Below are 19,199 nucleotides of genomic sequence, written 5' to 3'. Positions count from 1 at the left end.
TGTTCATAGGTTCTTTATTCATAACGGCCAAAAACTAGACACAACATAGATGCCTACATGCATTTATATGATGGAATACTACTCAGCAATAAAAAGGAAGATCTACCCATACCTGCAGCAGCATGGATGAATCTCAAAAGCATCATGCTAAGTGAAAGAAGCCAGACACAAAAAACTATCTATACTATGTGATTTCCATTTCTCGAGAAGGCAAAACCTAAGAGCAGAAATCAGATCAGTGGTTGCCAGGGGCTGTGGGTGGGGTGAGAGGATTGACTACAGAGAGGCAGGAGAGAACTTTGAGGGTTATGGGAATATCCTGTATCTCTATTGTAGTGGTAACTATAGTGGTAGACACTGTTGTCAGAACTCATCAGATTTTTTAAAAGAATGAATATTATCTCAATAAAACAAAATATAAAGAAAGAAAAACCAGGCAGTCTCACTCCAAAATGGATAAATGTAAATTGCAGTAAAAAATACAATGGAAATTTAGTAATTAGCATTAATGAGTTTTGCCTCTTATACTTTTTATTTCCCAGCCATATAAATTTGATCTGCTAGTAAGGACATCATTAGAAATTTTCAATAATCCGTATGTCTCTTTCAAAGGTATTTCTGTAGCATAGTAGGTAGGTAGGTCTTTGGTCAGGGTGGTAATATAATATAAATATATTTAACAGAGTATTCAGAAAAGTTGCTAAAATCCTGAGCCCAACCATAAAAAGTCACACAGTACAGTAAAAATGAAGATAGCAGTATGTAAGACATGAGTGGATTTTTTTCTTTTAGATTTGAATTTTACCACCCTGCCAAGCCTATCAGTGTACATATCCCCTAGCATCACATGTTTATCATGTCCCAAACTAGTATTATTCTCCCCCTCCATAATTTTCTTCTTCTGTTCCCCTTCATAAACTCCTACCCTTCCTTCTTCTGGTTCCCTATTTTAGAGATAATGTCGCAATATCTGTGTTCTCCCAGACTGGAAACACAATTGCCATCTTTGATGCTTCTCATTCTTTTGCCCATTGTTCTTTTAGATTGATCTGTTAGAGGTTTTCTTTTTTTAATATTTAGAATATTAGTTCTTGTCTGTGTTACATACGTGAATATGTTTCCCAGTTTATGGTTTACTTTTGTATATAATATTTTTGGGTGGTATAGCTGTTTTAAATTTTTATGCATTCAAATGGATCAATTTTAAGTTTCTATATAATCAAATTTGTCAGTAATTTTCTTTATGGTGTCTGGGTTTCATATCGAGTGCAGAAATTCTCAGGCTGTTTTATTCAGTAAACACTATGATCACAGGCCTTGGGCCCAAGAGCTTTTTTCAAAAACCTATAAAAATATTTGAAACCTGAAACAAAATATTTTTGCTCCAGAAAACAAAAAGAAAATTGCAAAATTTAAATAATTAAGTGTTTAACTATGTGTCTACAAATATGATATTTCAGCTTCCTTAATTATTAAATTTAGTGTTCACAAATATTTGGGAAAAAATACATTCATACTTTGCTATGTCCTACTGGATTTCAGTAGCTTTCTTATTCAGTTCCTCCTTTATATTCCTGCTGACACTAGTGAATTTCAGCCCCTTTAAAGGACTACCACGTCTCCTCCACCTGCCACAGAATTCCAGAATTATCATCCTAACACAGAGACCAAATTATGTCACTTCCCTCTTTGTAAATGCCAGATTTCTTAGTATGGCTTTCAAAGCTCTGTACAGGTTGACTTAAATCTAGTCTCTCTGCTTCTGACTCCCTGTATTGCTTCTCTGAGCCAGGAGACAGTTATCAGCCTTCCCTGGGCTCTCCTGCCTCTGTCAGTGTTGTTTTCTCACTCTGCAGTGGCTTTCCTTCTCAGTTTACCTGGAATTTTACTCGATCCTCAAAGCTCAGTTTACATACCACCTACTTGTGGTGTTTTTCCTGATCCCTCAGCTTCCTCCTCCTCCTCTCCCCCATCCTCACCTTTGCAGGTGTGTGTGTGTGTGTGCGCGTGCGCACGCGCACCTGCCACAGTGTTTATTCATTCTTCTAATTTCCTCAGGGCAGGAATTTTACCTGTATTCTTGACAGGACTGGTATGATATATATTCAATAAAATACTTATTGAATCAAACTCTTTACCCTTCTTGCTCTCCCTTTTAAAAAAACCCTTTGTTGTTGCTGTTGTGAAGTATATCACACTACAAAATTGTGTACAAAATGTATACGAAGAGGTGGGAGGGTATAGCAGTGGTAGAATGCATGCCTAGCCTGCATGAGGTCCTGGGTTCAATCCCCAGTTCCTCCGTTTAAAAAAACAAATAAACCTAATTACCTCCCCTGCTAAAAAAAATGTATATGACGAATTTAAAATGTAGTTTTAAACAAATTGTACTTACCATGCAGTTTAAGAAAGAGGACATTGCCAGTGTCTTTGAAACCCTGTGTGTGTGCCTGTCCAGTCACATAGCCTTCCCTTCCCTGCAACCCCCAACGCCCCGAGATTAGTACTATCCCAAATTTTATATCACGGTTTCCCCTTGTAGTTTTTCACTACATGTCTGTATCTCTGAACAATGGTATTTAGATTTGTCTGTTTTTTAAATTTTGTTTAAATGGAAACATACTGTATGGATTCTGAATTGTGTTTTTTCCTTCAACATTATGTTCTGGAGATAAACTCATGTTAAATGAAGCTGTAGCTCATTAGTCTTCATTGTTGTGTGGGATGTCATTGTATATATAAACAATATTTTATTTTTATGTATTTTTCTTAATGGGCATTTGGGCTGTTTACCTTTGAGTCTATTATGAACAGGGCTACTACGTACGTTATTGCAAAGATGGCCTGGAGAGCATGTGCAAAAGTGTCCACAGGGTATGTAACTAGGAGTAGAATTGCTGGGTCAGAGGGCATGCATTTGTTCAGGATTAACACGTAATGCCAAACTGTTGTCCAAAGAGATGCACAGTGTGCGCTCTCCAGAGTCCAGAGCGGAGTTTCCCTTGCTCCACACCTCTCCAGTGCTTGGTATTGTCTGAGTTTTTAATTTTCACATATCTAGTGGATATGAAATGGTATCTCCTGGCTTTAATTTTTATTTCTATGATTACTAATGTGGTTGCTCATCTTTTCATATGTTTATTGCCATTTATGGTTTATCTTGTGTTAAATTTTGCCTATTTTTGCCTTCAGCCCTGTTGTCTCAGTGCCGTCTAACTAATGGATCTTTGTTCCTTCACTGATGTTGTCATAAGTCAAGTTTCCATACATGTGCGAAAGGATGGATGGCTCTCTCTTCTATCCCTTTGGTCAGTTTGTCCACCCTGGATGTCTTCATAATAAGTTGATATCTCTAGGTGCTTTTCCCATCCTGTGCCTTCTGTGATTGGTGCCATTTATTATTTTAAAAACAGAAAGATTTCTTCAGAGGGATGTCCTGATTACTAAACTGCTTTTTTTCATTTACAAATTTTAAAGTTCAGTTAGTTACCCACTTACTCCCTCTTCAAAGACAAAACAAAATATTTTCTTTGACATTTACAGTATGTTTATCCTTTTGACATAGCCTACAAACCTGTCATTATTTTGATCAAAGTAAAATAAATACTGAAATACTATTTTTGTTCTTTCGCTTCATCCCATCCTGAAGAATAAAATTCAAATGCCTCACTTTTATTTTTTTAATGTATTTGTTTGCTTGTTCGTTTCTGGACAACCACAGAGGTAAACTTGATTTTCCTGATGCTCTCAGTCCACTGAAACGGCACAGTTGTGTTACAAGGCCTGATCACCCTCCAGCCACTGTCACGTTGCTCATTGTTCAGGATTCCTTGTTGCTCAGCACCTGCCTTTCCTGCTAAAGTCTAGTAGTTCCTCTTTGTCTCATGGTAACCTTGTTTTCCTATTTATCAATTATCCTGTCAGCTGCTGCCTGTGAGTTTTTGGACATTGTGGAGCTGCTCCTCCAGTCTGGCGCTGACCCCACACTCCGAGATCAGGATGGCTGCCTGCCGGAAGAGGTGACAGGGTGCAAAGCGGTTTCTTTGGTGTTACAGCAGCACACGACTGGCAAGGCTTAACTAAAAGACTGGAAAACCACAGTCTATAACAGCACAGGGCTTCAGTGATGAAAGAAAACTGCAAAAATAATACTTCTTTCGCCGCCCTTCCTTGGTATACATTGGCTAATAAAGTCAGTTGTGAGGAACCAGGATTTTGTAGTCTCAGCAATTCATTCTGCTTGCATACATTCCGGCGAGTACCATTCTGGTGATGAACATGTGCGCTGTGCATAATACAATCCAATTCTGCTGAGCGTGCTCTGAAATTTATCACTGTTCTAGAGGCTGGGAGAGGAGGAGACGCCTCGTATTTCACAATATTAAACATGGCTGCTCCTTTAGAATATAAACATACAGAAGCAAAATAGAACCAGCAGTACCACGCTGACAATTAGGGAAAGTTCCCTGGAATCCCAGTATGGTGGAGATCGAACAATCTTGTGGCCTTTTGTACGGCTGATCTGAATAGGTAGCTAGAATGTCTGTTCTTTAGTCAGACGATAGGAAGACAGGAAAGAAGAGAGGTGTAAGAAAGCAAAATAGAGACGGGGCAGAATTTTGTTACGTAAGTGGGTATAGAAAGAAGTCAGAGGAACAACCAGATTTACTGAAAACCTCTGATTCTTAAGCATTTTAGAATAAGATTTGGTGACCTCACTTTAGGATTGAAGCACAGAGTCTGGAAAATTCACTGATTAGGCCAGGATTCCTTAAACTCACCTTCACAGGAACTTCCCCAGGGCCCTTTTAATCGACTGTAATGTCCCTGGTCGCGTATGGTGGCTGTCCCTGTAACCTCGCCCAGGCCTGCACTGTGGGCATGTTGGGGTCTAGGATGGAGTAGCGTAATGCCCCCCGGGACTTAGGTGTGGTTGAAGTTCTTTCTGGAGAGCTTCTGTTTTTTTTTTATTAAAAACAGACAAGTGTGCCACAGGTTTTGTTTAAAGGAGAGGCAAGTGGGCCACTGCTGAAACTGGCTCCCTGCATTTCCCCCTTTTTAAAGCCTCCAGAACTCCATCTGGGGAATTCCTTGACATTTCTTATTATGTCAAGAAAGTAGATAGTTGTCATAGGAAGAGAAATGAAGAAACACGTTGACATGCAAAGACGACCATTTAAAAGATAATTTTTCTAATGTGTCACTATTGTTCAGCCTTTTTTTTTAATGTTTACTGGGATTGGAATTCCATTTAACTCAACCTTGGTTCAAACTTCTGATTTGTTATTTTTAGCTTACACAAGTATTTTAAAAATTGAGTCTCCATTGTGTTCTCAAGCTGGAAACCAGTTAGGTTGAAGGCCTCATAAAGCAGTAGGTAGCTACAGACATATGTCAGAGTTCTGAGTAGTTACTTTTTTTTGCTACTTTACCACTTCACGTTTTCTAGACTGTTTACTTTTTGCCTTTCTACTTTTACCTCATTCTCAATTCCACATTTACTTTGTTGTCTTGTCCTCCAGCCATGTCTGTAGATGTGTGTTTACACATAAAAACATACTTAGCCCCATTTTCCTCTGTCCTTAAAAAAGTGAAAAAGGAATTTTTTTTCTTTTTCTTCTTTTTCTTCCCTAAAGATATAATCAGAACTACACGAATGACTACTGTATTTAATATTTATACAACACTGTCGTTTACTTTGCCCTCTACCAACAGATCTAAGAGGCCCTGGTTGCCTTTGCAGTAGTCTTAAAACACACTAGTGAAAAACAAAGAATAAAAAGAGAACCATGTAAACAGACATTAAAGGGGAGGCAAAGAAAGTATGTGCATCACCTCATGTTCAGAACTCTTGCTTGAGGCAGCGAGATCAGTGTCCCTAACTCTTGGGGGGTTCCAGATCACACTTTCCCTGGAATACCGTGTTGTGCGTGGAATTTTGAGGCACCCACACAACTCCTGAAGCCCATCCATGGACTCCACAGGGGTCTGTGAATCTCATTGAGAACCCCTTTTTTCTGGCTCCTTGTTACCATATTTCAAGAATGAGAAAAAATTGTTGACTGACCCAATCTTCATAGTTGTAAGTGCCTCTACTGGATGATGTGTGGGGTATGTTGCTAAGCCTATTTGAAACAATAGGAGAAGTGCTTTTTAAAAAAACCATTGGTCAAGATTTCAATTTACATAGACTATAGTTTTGTTACTAATTAGCACAATTGAAAAATTTTAACGAGGCACAGGCCAAAAAGTTGGACTCTGACTTTTTTGACCTCTGACTCTGTTGCAGGGGAGAAATGAGCCCACATGCTCAATTCTGTGTGACTAATGTTAACTTTTTATATACATTTAACTTTTTTGACTTTTCAGAATATTTTCACAGGCGATATTTAATCTATCATCCCTCCACAGCAACCCTAAAAGTAGGTGGTGCAAGTGCTCTTAAGGCCTCTTAAATGAGGATGAATCTGAGACATGAACAGTTTACTTCAATTGGCCAAGATCACAGATTAGTAGCAGAGCCACAGTTAGGACCAAGCCTGCTGAATCTCAGCCCTTTACTAGACCCCAAAACCCATGTGAAGTTTTAAAGCTCCTCCTCCATTCAATCCACAGATGTTTCTTGAGAACCTTCTAAATGACAGTCCCTGTTCCAGGCCACTGTCATCCCTTTTCCCATTATGGATATTTAGATGGACTTACATGATGTTATCTCAAGATATTGCGTGAGATGTCTTGGAAAGTCTCATACAAATTCATAGGTTACTGATCAAAAACTAAATCTTTTAAACTTACTATGTCTCTAGTAAAGAGGTAAGAAGTCAGCCAGCTGGCCACAACTGTTAGCATTAGAGAATGCTTGTTAGGTAGAAGGGGAGCAACCAAAGTATGATGTCTGGAATTGTATCTATTAGATCTTTATTTTTTTTAATGTTTCAACATTTTCCAGCTAAAAGGTTGCCATAATCCAGTGAACCTTTCCATTAAACAGGTATTTCTTAGCTTTCTGTCAGGTTTAACTGCTTGACTGTGGGTTATTACTCTGTGTACAATACGGCATCTCTGACAGTTAACGAACAAGACGTGTGACTGGAGCAGGGCTGAGCTTGGGTTGCAGGAGGGGCTGGTGCCCAGGATAATAGAGGCTTCAGCTGAACCTGAAGGCTTTCATCAAACTTCAGGTCTCAAAAAGACCCCCTTCATAAGTAAATGTTTATCACAGAAAGGTAAGTAACCCACAGGCCACACAATTCAGTAATGAAAATATTGACTTAAAATATTTATTGAATGAATTTTAAATCCCAATCCCTAAGGTGTTTTGAGTCAAATGTTTTATCTGTAGTCATAATACTATATTTGGTGAATTTTAAGACACACGACTTTTTTACATTTTAATGTATCCAAAATTGGATATCTTTAACAAACAACATCATAGTTGAATTGGCAGCATTGTTTTCCTTAGTAATACATAAACTAATGTATCTTAAGTCAATATATCTAACTTCAGTGGGTAACAGTAATTACACCCTACTTTGTATAGGACTTTATACACAAGCATCTTAATTGATCAGAATAATTATAAAACTAGAAGTAATTGGTGTTTTCTGTATTTTACAAATGAAGAAATTGAAACTCAGAATTGTTAGAGAATTTGTCCAAGATTATACAAATAGAACCAGTAGAAATGCCCACCCTTATGTAGGCTTTATTATATTTAAAGCACTTCAATATACAGGACTTATTTTTTCAGAATCAGGGTGATTATCCAAACCTGTGATTCCAAGTCCAAAAGTTTTCCCTCCACCACATTATCAGGATAAGCTAACGTGAAACAAAAGCAACCACCCAAAGGTGCGTTATCAGGCCCCTTTGTGGAGTTTATGTATACACACTGGACTTCCTCCTTATAATATAAAAAGCCTTCAGTGCAGTCGTTTGTAATCATGTGATTTGAAAAATTAGTATGATCGTTATTAGAGCCTTAGCTTATAAGCATCTTTAATTATTTCAGTAACCATTCACAGTTCCTTCATCAGAGAGATTTAGGTCAAAGTATAGTGATTATCAGGCTGAAGGGAAAAAAAAACTTCCTTGTTATAATAACCACCTAACGTTTATTATGCACCAAGTATGATCAATTTTTCAAATATGCATTAATTGGCATTACACTAAAGGACTGAACAGGAAAAGCTATTTAATCTCATCTTTATTCACTTACCCTTGAAATAGTCTTGTCATTGCTGCTACCTGAGAAGCAGGACTTAATGGCTTAATCCTTGTGTGGCTCACCATAATTATTAAGAGTCCCTCGCTTTTTATTTATTAATATTTTTACTTTTATGTATGTTGCTCAAATTCTTCTTCCCTGTGTTATATCACTTTTTCTTCACACAGTTATAAAATAAATGTCAATATTTTACATTTTTACTCTCTCTCCTCTTGGGGATTCATGTACTGGAGTCACTTTTGAGGGCCGTCTTCCTTCCTCAAGCAACAGAAAGCCTCCCGGCCCTAAAAACCGGATCAGGATGTTCACAAGGTACGTGCTAGTTTGTCCTTGCCGTCTTCCTGCATGTCCTGGAAGGAGTGGACATGAGTCTGCACTAGAATGCTGAGGTTAAAAACCAGAAGGGAAACCTCCAAGGAGCCGCCCCCTGTGACATGCACCTGCCCCGGGGTGGTTCTCTAGGCACTCAGGGTAGGTTTCTCTTATAGGTGGAAAAGGAACAGTTGAACCTAAAACTACTGGATGCAGTGGCTGAACGTGAAGGACTACGAGGGCATTAAGGAACAGAGAGCAGCACCTTTCAAAGGGCTGCCCTCGGCGGCGGCGGCAAATTCATCATGCACGCTGCAGCCAGGATTTATTTTTCCTCTCACTTGTGTAGCAATCCCGGTTTCCATTTTAATATTTAGAAGGTAAGTTCAGTTGATGGACACTTTGTGTAATAAAAAGCTCTTTTAAAGTACATGCACACGTACACACACGGGATAAAAAGTGGCACCGCCGGTGCCCGGGGCTCTCATGGAGTACATTTGCAGAGCCCAGAGCTTAGTCCTGGGTATGTTTATAGCACTTTAGCTCCGTTTGTGAGTTTGGAACCCTTCCAAAAAAAGAAGAGAAAGACATATATTATTGTTTGTAATCTGCTTTATTCCACCAAACCTTGACTGAACAGACTTGTGGATTGCTGTTTAAATCCCTCAGTGCCTTTAACTACCGATACAGAAAGTGGTTAATGCGCATTCTGAACGAAGCTTGGCATCCACTCCAGGAAATCACTTTAATTGGGAAGCATTAAATGTTAAAATGATTCTAAAAAAATAATAAAGCCAGCACACATATTGAGTATAAAAGTCCTGGCCCATCAGTAATAGAGGTTCTTGGTTATCATGTCCCTGTAGACTGGGTGAGCTGTAGTTTGACAGGTGTCAAAAAAAGCGACTTTCAATTCTCTAGGTCTGCACCGCCCCCCATCAGCTGGCCAGTGAGCAGGCAACCTTCAAGGGCTCTGTTTTAGAGACAGGGAGGGAGCTGTCAACTTTATAAATGTTTGTTTTTCTGGAATAATAAGCCAGTCCCAGGTGACTAAAATATGAGATTTAACCCCAAAGTCCTTGCCTGGGCTTTCCACTGCTGTGCTGAAGCCATCTGTTGAAACCTATTTACCATTTTAATGGCCTTTTTAAAAAACTGCTTATTTCCAGCTCCAAGTGTGTGCCAAGACCACTTTTGAGGGTCTATATTTTATCTTTCAGGAAGCAATCCCCAGCCTTTCCAAAATCCCCAAGCCCCTCCCACCCAACAGGAGATCCTGGTCCAAGGTGGGCAAGCAAGAGAAACATAAATCTTAAAAAACAAACGAAACAAAAAACTCTCCCCTAGCTCTAGAGACAGCCTAGCCTGCATCAGCCCTGAAAGTTCTGGCCATTTTGGTGGTGTGCTGAACACTCTGAGGTATGAATTAGTCATGTGGAAATCTTTTTATCCTGGGCGCCCCTTCCGTAAGAAGGGAAAACATGCATCCTGCCAGGGACAGAAAACAACATACCTGAATTCAGTGTTTGTGCTTAATGCAGGAGGTGGCCAGAGAAGACTCACCCAAGGAAAGGGTTCTAAAGGAAAATCCTGAAGTCACGTTGGACAAAAGTTAAGAGAAGAAAATGAACGAAAGCGGGGAGGGTGTAGCTCAAGTGGTAGAGCGCATGCTTAGCATACACAAGGGCCTGTGTTCAATCCCCAGTATCTCTTTTAAAAATAAATAAACCTAACTATTTCCCCCTCCAAAAAAATTAATTGATTTTAAAAAAAGAAAATGAATGAAAAAGTCACAAAGGACCAATATCATGTACAGAATCTGGTGCCCACTGTCTCTGACAGGATGTGATACACTCTCCTAGGGCAGCAGCTGATCATTTAGAAGACCTTAATTTAATGTTTGAATAGGTTATTTTTATTACTTCTTTTAGGATTATGATAATAAAATTCCCTCTTCCTAATGATCTGGCCTCATTTTATAAACACTGTGGATTTTTTTCCTCCCCCCCAACTCAGTGTCTCCCCAGCAGCAGTGGCTGTCCACTGCTTACCTCCCTGAGGCCGCCACCAGCCATACAAGCACCCAGACGCAGCTGCATCACTCGCCGCTCACTGCACAGCCAGCAAAGGACGTTATGCAGAGAGGCACCAGAGTTCCAAATGGTAAGACTGAAACAGCCTTCTAGGAGACTTGCAAAGGGATGCAACAATTTTCCATTTAGACCATAAAGAACAATTTCTAAGTTATGTCTCAAATATCAAATCTAAGGAGATACAGTCAGATACATTTTGAGGATCACCTCTCATGATTTTTACTCCTAGTTGGCAGTTGGTTGAAATTTTCAACATACTGACTTGCCTTTGATCTCTTTTTACCCTTGTCTGATTTTTAGCTGAGTAGCCAGGCAAGCAATGGAAAACACCAACTGTGGAGCCTTTGTTTGGTCTCCTGAGTTTGAGTCTTATTTCATTTTTTCTGGCCAGTGATTTCTTAAGTTTATCCTTCTTTTCTTCTTTAAAACAGCTGTCCTTTTAAAAAGCCAAAGTCAGAAGGAGAATCACACTGCTCAGGAGCTGGTCTCTAACAACCAAACTAAACAAACAAACAAACAAAAAACGACCAGACCCGCTCCTTCCTTTGGGAGCTGAGACACATTTCATAATTCCAAAAATTTACCAGATTATCATTGTGGTGGGAGCTGTGTACACTAGAACACAAAGTGGAAATGGTCCAACGAATTGTCGGCCTGATGTATTCAGAACAATTGTTAGTGTATGGAAAGCAGAGACTCAGCTGGTGGTGCGGGGGGTGAGGGTGCAAGACCAGAGACGTGTACAGTGCACGCACCGGCAGGATCCCCAGGCCCCATTATTAGTGCCTCAGGAATACTCATAAGTAAATTTAGGAGCAAGAGCCCTTCATAGCCTCTTTGCGAGTTTCCCTAACCACCACCCAAGGGACTGAGCTAGCGAAGGATATGAGAGTCCTTGTGTGCCTCCCGCGTCCCCCCACCCACGCCTCAGTCCATTAGACACTCTCCTCTTCACCTTCCTTGGTGCATAAGCAAGTAAGGTTTTTCACCTTTCTCGGCCTAGAAAAGTATTTACCACAGAAGATGATTTGGCAAAGGACCATAAATCCCTTTCCTTGATAGCTGAGATCTAGGTCTCCACTAAAAGACCTTTAAGCCCTCCACAAATCTTACTGGACATCCTGCCTAGGAGGTAATACCTTCCCTGTTTAGCTAGGCTGTGTATGGGGCACAAAGTGGGCCTAGGACTTAGATAGAGTCCCGCGACCTGTTGGCAGCTTGAGACTGCTCAGAGGCGCAGAGTCCAGCCTCCTGCTTTGTGTCTAAGCAAGTCGTTCTGGTGTGCAGGGCCACACACACACCAAGTATGATGGCAGAGAAGTTGGTGCTACCACTGTCTACGGAATCTAAGAATATTCACCAGCTGCTCCAAGATGACTGGTGTTTAAACAGGTGACGAATGAGTTGTCTCTGCCCAGTCTCTTCAGCCAGCGCTGTCCAACAGAACTTCCTGCCGTGGTAGAAACGTTTTGTATCTGTGACCTGACACGGCAGCCACTGGCCACACGCAGCTGTGGAGCACTTAAACTGTGGCTGGTGGGAGGAACTAATTTTATCTAATCAATTTAGATTTAAATAGCCCCCTGTGGCTAATAGCTACCTTACTGGTCAGTGCGCCTCTGTTTGGATCTTCTCTTCAACCAAACAGAACTAATCACTAGTGGAAACAGCACTAGGTTTTTTCTATATGGAATCTCAGTTCTAAAGAAATGCTGTGGCTTTTAACTTTTTTTTTAATTAAAGAAACTGTTGCTCTTTCCATTCTAGCCAAACTTCAGGCCCTGCACACTAATAAAGCCTCCTGCAGAGAAAAATCCTGAATGGAGATTTTCCTAGAAAAGCTTGCCCAGGAGCCCTGATGACACCAAAGAGGTATTTCTAGTCCTCTGTCCATCTCTCACCCAAGTACAGACATTTGCAGCTACTTTCTCTAAAGAGAAAAATGTATGCGTATGAAAGACTTTAAAATGCAACAGGACAAACTAAAAAAAAAAAAAATGGATGTGACCAGCGAGTCTCCTCTGCCCACGCCCTAAGTGTAGAAGCAGAGGACTGGGCTCCATCACACTGGTATCAGAAAAATCAGAGAACGTCCTCTATCCAGCCCTTTACTGGGTGGTACCGGTATTCATGGTTGTAAGTAGTTCTGCATTCAGAGTTGTATCTTGGGTTTCCTTCTGGTGGTGAAAAAAATCCCATGTCAGCACAGCCTTTTTATTCAGTTATGTCAAGAGAAAAAACTTCCAGAAAAGCAAATGAAAAGCAAGACACACTGGCTTCTAAAGAAGTTCCATATTTATTTGACATAGTTTTACCATACACATCTCATGCCAACACACAGGAGGCACATACAAACAAACGCACCAGCTTCTGTGTTCCAAAGCCACATGGCAATAAATAAGAATGAGTGGGTCCCTTTTTTTTTTTCTTTTTCTTTCTTTTTTCCCCAGGAAATGAGACTTCATTTCTTTTTAACTGTACAAAATTTACACTGTGAAGGGTGAGGGCAACAATCCAGAGCTTAGGGGATCTGGGGCTTTGAGGTCTGAGTGCAAGTTCAGAGCAGCTTCTGGGAGCCTGCAGCCCTGAACCTGCGTGTTTAGCTAAACACAGTCCTCAAGTGGGGAACGTACAAATGACTCTTGTCTCTAGGTGGGCAGCAGATGGGCGTGGGCGTGTCCTGCTTTGTCCACCTGTGCTCTGTCTCCCGAGGCGAAGGGATGCTTGGCGCGCCTCCCAGACCTGCAGCTGACTCCTCACCAGAGCTAGCAGCGTGAAAGTGTGCTTTCAGTGTGGTCCTACCAAGCAGTGTGTGGATGGGATGACTTTGCTGCGCTCTCTCTTTTTGGCTCCAGTCACCGTGTGAGAGCAGTTGGAGCAACTACTGCAAAAAGGGCCAATTGACCAATCCAAGAAAGAGAGAGCCAGTGATGTGCTTTTTATTTAGCTTTCAGCATGCCCAGAGCCCTTCAGCAGCAGGCAATAAAACAAAACTCATTTCCGCTTAATTGAATTTTTCTTCATCTCACGGTTTCCAATTTTTAAAGTGCAATGTTTAAAAATGAGCCTCCTCAGCCCTTCCAGACCCTGCTGGCTGAGGAGGTATGGTCATTATTTCCATGGTTATAACCAAGTTGTCAGAGTGGCGTGCGGGAGGGGGCGTGTGGGGTGCGGGTGCCGGACTGTGCGCTGTCACACAGCCCACAGCTTTTGCAGAGCTGAAGCCTTAAAGCCCCCCTGCCAGAGGCGGTTATTTCAGAATAACCAGCTAGAGCTTCAGAGACAGTAATGTCTTTTGTTTGTCAGATTTCTCATACTTCTCGCAAAGTGAACTTCATTGTGAAAATCTAATGCCCCACAATGATCTTACCAGACGTCAGGTTTTACATTGGCCAAAACACAACAAAACGCCTCATTGAAAGACAACGCTTTTCTTATGTCTTAATTTTGTCCTCTTTCCCTGGTGTTTCATTGTGACTAGTTTGCAGGAATAATGTTACCAGTATGGTAGTTTTTCATTTTATATTATATTTATAGCTGTCAGACGAGGCCAGGAAGAGAAAGCACAAAGACAGAACGGAGTTGGCTTCAGGATTCACAGCAAGTCCCTGAAAGGGCCAGCTTCCAGGCTTTCCCACAATGTGATTTACCCCGTGGGCCAGCTTAGCCTTTGCGTTTGGCATTTCCCCCATGGTCTTATTACTTTTCAGCAAGTACAGATTCTTCCATAGCCCTGTAGGTCCCAATTTTGCTTGTATCAGTTACCATTGGAAACTTGGGTTCATTTGCTTTTTTAAAGTATTACTAATTTGCTACTAGATTCAGAAGCCTTCTACCCTCAGGTCCACCAGCCAGGTATTGCAGATAACAGTTGCTAGATAATTGCTCTCCTAGAGCCAAAGACAGGTCGACATATTGTCAGTGCCTCTAGAAGGTCTCACCTGATTTTAAAAATTCATCCGTGTCATTTCACAAGGGGGAAAACAGCCCCACGCAGCACCTGATACCTCAGCAGTAGACGCCTGAGGAACAGAGGAGTGCCTCGGTGAGAAGGTTCTCCATCCCTGAGCCTCAGAAGAGCCAAGAAACTCCCCTGGCCTGTGGCTGATTGGTGGCACTGGCCCATCCATAATGCTAACTCCACTTTCAAGGAGATCCACTGAGGCTGTGCTTCTAAATGTGACACCAGTGTTTGCTGCTTTCTGGGGAGGTGGCCCCAGGGAACTTAAATCCAGCTCTCCTGGCTTTCGGTCCAGTGCTCGCTCAAGAGCTCTTCCAGCTTGCCCACCCCCCAAATAAAAACCAAAGGGACACCTCCCGCCATCAGCTGCACTGCTCATTGGGTTCCTCGAGAGACTTGTTGCTGTGTGAATGAGGAAGGCCTCCCATTCTCCCACTCAGGAGTGGGGAGGGGGCGCGGTTAACCCACATACGAAAACAAAAACTGGTCAGTTCCAACTGATGTGAGACAAACAGCACTACACAGAGGGGGAGGCCCTGGAAAGAGCCTGCCCTCCCCATACAGCCCTCACAGAAGCACAGAGCACCTCCAAGGTCCCATGAGATACTGCGCCAAGTAATCAAACTGAGACAGTGGTCTGAGTGGAGCAGTTTTTAACTGGTTTTAACCCAGCACAGTCATTGTCTTATTAAGCAGCATGCTAAGAACAGTGTGTTTAAGAAGCTGTGCTCCAGAAAGACAGTTGTATTTTCCTTTCCTTCACATGGCCTGTTGTCTTGCATTTGTGTCTCCATCCTCAACCCGAATATTAACATTACCAGGGAATTCCCAGTAGCACAGAAGTGGCCAGGTTTAACACCCCATCATCCCTGCACCTGGAACCTTTGGCAGAGAGTCTACATTTGCAGACTCCCCAAGCGAAAAATCACGACAATCGAGCACATCAAAAAATAAGGGTACGCTGCAAAATCGATCAGAGAAAAGGTCGCCTAAAGGCTGATCCAGGAACTTACTGACTATATATTTGAAAGAAATTCAAGTCACTTGTTTAGTCCTGAAAGGAGATTACAAAAGATGCAGCAGCCAAAGAGGAAGTGTTTATTTCTTCCTCTCGTCTGCCTGCCATATGCCTAAATTTTTGTGGTCCTCAAAACCATTCACGGAAGGAAGGATCCTTTGGGTCTTTGGCCTCATCACTTCCTTGGAAAGACAGGAAATGCCTTCTTTCCCTTTCCCACTCTGCTGAACATATTTAAGAGAATGGGAGGCCAGAAGACGCCAACCACCATTTCCCTAGGGGACTGGAATAAATTCCACCTGGCTAAATTCACGCGGAGAGCTTCATGATGGACAGATGTGTGACATAAAGTGAGAGTTGCAGCACCATTCACAACGGTATTTCCCGCACAAGTACAGTCTGTCGCAGGGACAGCAGCTCATAAAGCAGGGGCTGGCCTTGCCCTTGCCTCAGGCTGGGTGGTGTGCTATTGCAGACTCGCAAGCTGAGAGTGTCTGCACTGCCACCGGCCGGAGAGCTCTGCCTTTCTGAGCACAGGACTGGAGCACCACAGGGCCTTGCAGGAGTCCAGCCAGCAACCCAGAGGGATGCAGCCCAAGGACCACTTGGTACCCTTTGGACAATCTGGGGGCTTCTCCCTAAATGGTTCCTCCCAACCAAGATAGACCAGAAAAGCATCGTACTTGGAAGACACCAAGACTGTCCTCCAGCTGAGTCCTCCAGCAGCACAGCAGACAAAGCTCTCATTTTTAAAGGGCTGAGGAGGTTTGACTGCAGGGAGGGGGTGAGCTTACCACCTCAGCTAAACCAAGTCCCTCAAAACAGACTCACCGAATTATGTCACCTACCGGCTGAGAACTCTGGGAGACTGGCATCTGCTGATCTGGCTAAACAGACTGCACGTTTGGAACCCAAATGTCTACAGATGTTTTCACTGATTGTCGTTCTGTTCTCTCCATATTTTAGCTTTGATCATTTTGGAACCCACAGCCTGTCTTGTGAAATAAATAATACGAGCAAATTAAAAAGGCACATTGTGCACCAGGGGGACTTGTCAGGCAGTTGCTGTGATGGTCCAGGGCCACTCAGCTCCAGCCTCAGAGTCACCTGCAATGAAAACCACTTCTTCCATCAGGGATTCAGTGGTATGGATGGGATTTCTTAAAAACCCAAACTGACAAATAGTTTCCAGCATGTACTTCTGGGTGGGAAAGAGGTCATATTTTTCACAGCAAAAAAAAAGAAGAGGGAAGGGAGCATGTTTTCAATAGCAAACTGTGGCCATCAAACCTTTCCACTGACCTTTAATAAGTGACTTTTTATTTTGAAAATTAGGGTTCAATAAGGGTGGTGCAGAAATCACTTCTATCCACACTCCAGGGCCATGGTGCCCCAACCTCAGGAATCTCGGTTCTGGTGAGACCAGTGGTTCTGGAGACGCTCAGGAGACGCTCCAGTTGGAGCAGAGTTCCTGAAGGCCAAGGTGGCCCGAGAGTCACCCCGTCAACCAAGCACGGAGCAGCCAAAGCCTGTAAGCAGGACGGGGGAGGAGCCAACAAGCCAGCATCCTAGCGCTCGGGGCTCTGCGCCCCTGTGCTGTGTTCTGAGAGGAGGCTGCTCTCCCACCACTTCCCAGAAAAACACACCCTACTGGGGTCCCAAGACCTCCCAGGGATCAGCAGAGGACTTCCATTGAAAATAATGGAAATTCACATTGGTGCACTTTTGATCCTTAAAAGGCAAGTCTCTTGATCCTTGAAGATACTCTCTCAAGCCAGAAGGACGGATAGGGCGGGGAGGAGAGGTGTTTAAAAAGGAGGATGATCCATTTCATCGAGCCAAGAGGCTGGGCTAGTTGGAAAGTCGGGGTAGCCTACACTGCTTCCTGTGGAGATGTCAGAGGTCGGTCCCCCAGCCATGGCTCTCAGCGTCTGGCTTACTCCCTGCCCTGCATGCGCAATGATGCCCAAATTACTGTCCACCGTGTAATCCAGCCCATTGAGCAAAGGAGCGTGGGATGGCAGGGACGATATGGAGGATGGAGACTGGGGGATTCCATAGGGGCTCCCATCCCTCAAGTCCTGATAGGATTGTCCTGTCCCGTCCATGGAGAAGCTCCCATTCATTAACTGTCCGCCTGTAACGTCCCCCACGTTGCCATAAATCCTATTGGTGTGGCCAAGTTCTGAGAGTATTTGATCCTCTGTGGACAAAAGAACGGAGATTTATTGTCAGCCGCCAGGACTCCGCTGGTCCCCTGTTCTTCACAACCTAGGAACACACATGACCAGGAGAGAATCCCAAGCCTGAGCCAGACACCATGTCAGCCTGGCATCCAGAGACTGAGCCACGTCACGGGGAAAACAGAACGGACACCAGCCAACGCCCAGGTCCCAGAAGGCTGGACGGATGTTTGGTGAGCTTGTTGGTCCCCTGTGGCTCATGTATGAAGAGGGCTACACTGAGGAATACAAACGCCTGAGGTTTGGTGGGTCATAGGTTATCCACATCACAAATGGAATGGAAGAAACTATGCGCTAACAAGATTGAATCTGAAGGCCTTCAAGCTGAGAAAAGTGCTTGATTTAGTTGTTCAGGAGACCAGCAGGCCCATGTGGTCAGGGGAGCTGAGGACCGTGCTACAGCGACACGTGTGCAAAATCCTTCTGGTCTACCCGGGAAAGAGGTTCAGTGTTAAAGGACTGAGTCTCTCCATCTATTAATAAGTCTTCACTGGGGACAAAGTATTGACTTGATTAAAGCAAATGGACCTTCTTGTTTCTTGAAGAATTTCATTAAGGGAATCTAATGGAATCTTTGCCACCTGGAAGAATTCATCTCTCCAACAGAGGTGAGCAGTTTTAGTCTTAAGAAAAAGAAGATTACATAATTACCTGGAGAGACCAATGATGTGTCAACCTGGACCCTCGTGCACCCAACAGAAAGGAGCTACAAAATAAGACTAAACAATCCTGTATGTTCCAGACATTGATTTCAGCAGCTTAGAGGAGATTAAGTGGCTTTCCACTCCCACCTCCGCAACCAGGAGACCTGGAAGTTGAGCATAAGGCCCTTGAACCCTCCTCAGGACCCCACGGGCAGGCCTCTGGTCTGAGCTCCAGCCCTCTCAGGACGCCGTGCTCCTGGCAGGCAGCTCGTGCCATCCGCTGTCCCCCAGGCCTCCTTTCTAATCCTGCCTGGGCCTGTGCATCAATTCCTAGCAAGGCCACCCCAGAATGGACCTCAACACCCATCTCTTCTGACAGCCTGCCCTAGGCTACCCCCCATTCCACCAATAAAAATGAACAGAGGGAGGGGAGTCATGCCCTTAAAGGGGGCAGGAGATGAAGGCTCAGCTCCACTGTAAAATGGCCATTTTTGGCCTTCTGTCTGTATGTCATCCCATGCCCAGGGCCCTCTGTGGATGCCACAGGCTCCCTAAGGGCACGGTCATGTCTTCCAAGTGTGAAAATGTGCTGAGCTTTCCCCAGACACATCCATAGCCAGTTGCGTTTGTGGAACCCCACAACAACACTGTGAGATGGGCCAGGCCAGCCTGTGGTTGGTCCCCATTTACAGATGGGGACA

At 43.2% G+C, this 19,199-nt stretch overlaps 2 protein-coding genes and 1 long non-coding RNA gene across 3 annotated transcripts in view; 2 read left to right on the top strand and 1 right to left on the bottom strand.

The window, feature by feature from the left end:
* ACBD6 (acyl-CoA binding domain containing 6) overlaps positions 1–4,213 on the top strand; it is a 158,769-nt gene extending 154,556 nt beyond the window's left edge. Inside the window, exon 8 of the mRNA XM_010992916.3 lies at positions 3,925–4,213. Coding sequence (XP_010991218.1) covers positions 3,925–4,079 — 155 coding nt within the window. The 3' untranslated portion in view covers positions 4,080–4,213. The remainder of the gene's footprint in view (positions 1–3,924) is intronic.
* Positions 4,214–8,547: 4,334 nt separating this feature from the next.
* On the top strand, positions 8,548–13,640 carry LOC116148068 (uncharacterized). The gene is made up of 3 exons (XR_004131520.2): positions 8,548–8,919; positions 10,556–10,702; positions 12,400–13,640. It is a non-coding gene; the product is annotated as an uncharacterized LOC116148068 (long non-coding RNA).
* Positions 13,641–16,397: 2,757 nt separating this feature from the next.
* LHX4 (LIM homeobox 4) overlaps positions 16,398–19,199 on the bottom strand; it is a 41,579-nt gene continuing 38,777 nt past the window's right edge. Inside the window, exon 6 of the mRNA XM_064478052.1 lies at positions 16,398–17,814. Within this exon, the coding sequence (XP_064334122.1) occupies positions 17,420–17,814 (395 nt within the window). The 3' untranslated portion in view covers positions 16,398–17,419. The remainder of the gene's footprint in view (positions 17,815–19,199) is intronic.

The sequence above is a fragment of the Camelus dromedarius genome, chromosome 23 (assembly GCF_036321535.1).
Source record: "Camelus dromedarius isolate mCamDro1 chromosome 23, mCamDro1.pat, whole genome shotgun sequence".
Taxonomy (NCBI): Eukaryota; Metazoa; Chordata; class Mammalia; order Artiodactyla; family Camelidae; genus Camelus; species Camelus dromedarius.
The sequence above is the reverse complement of the archived record's forward strand: the minus strand, read 5'-3'. Positions and strand labels throughout refer to the sequence as shown.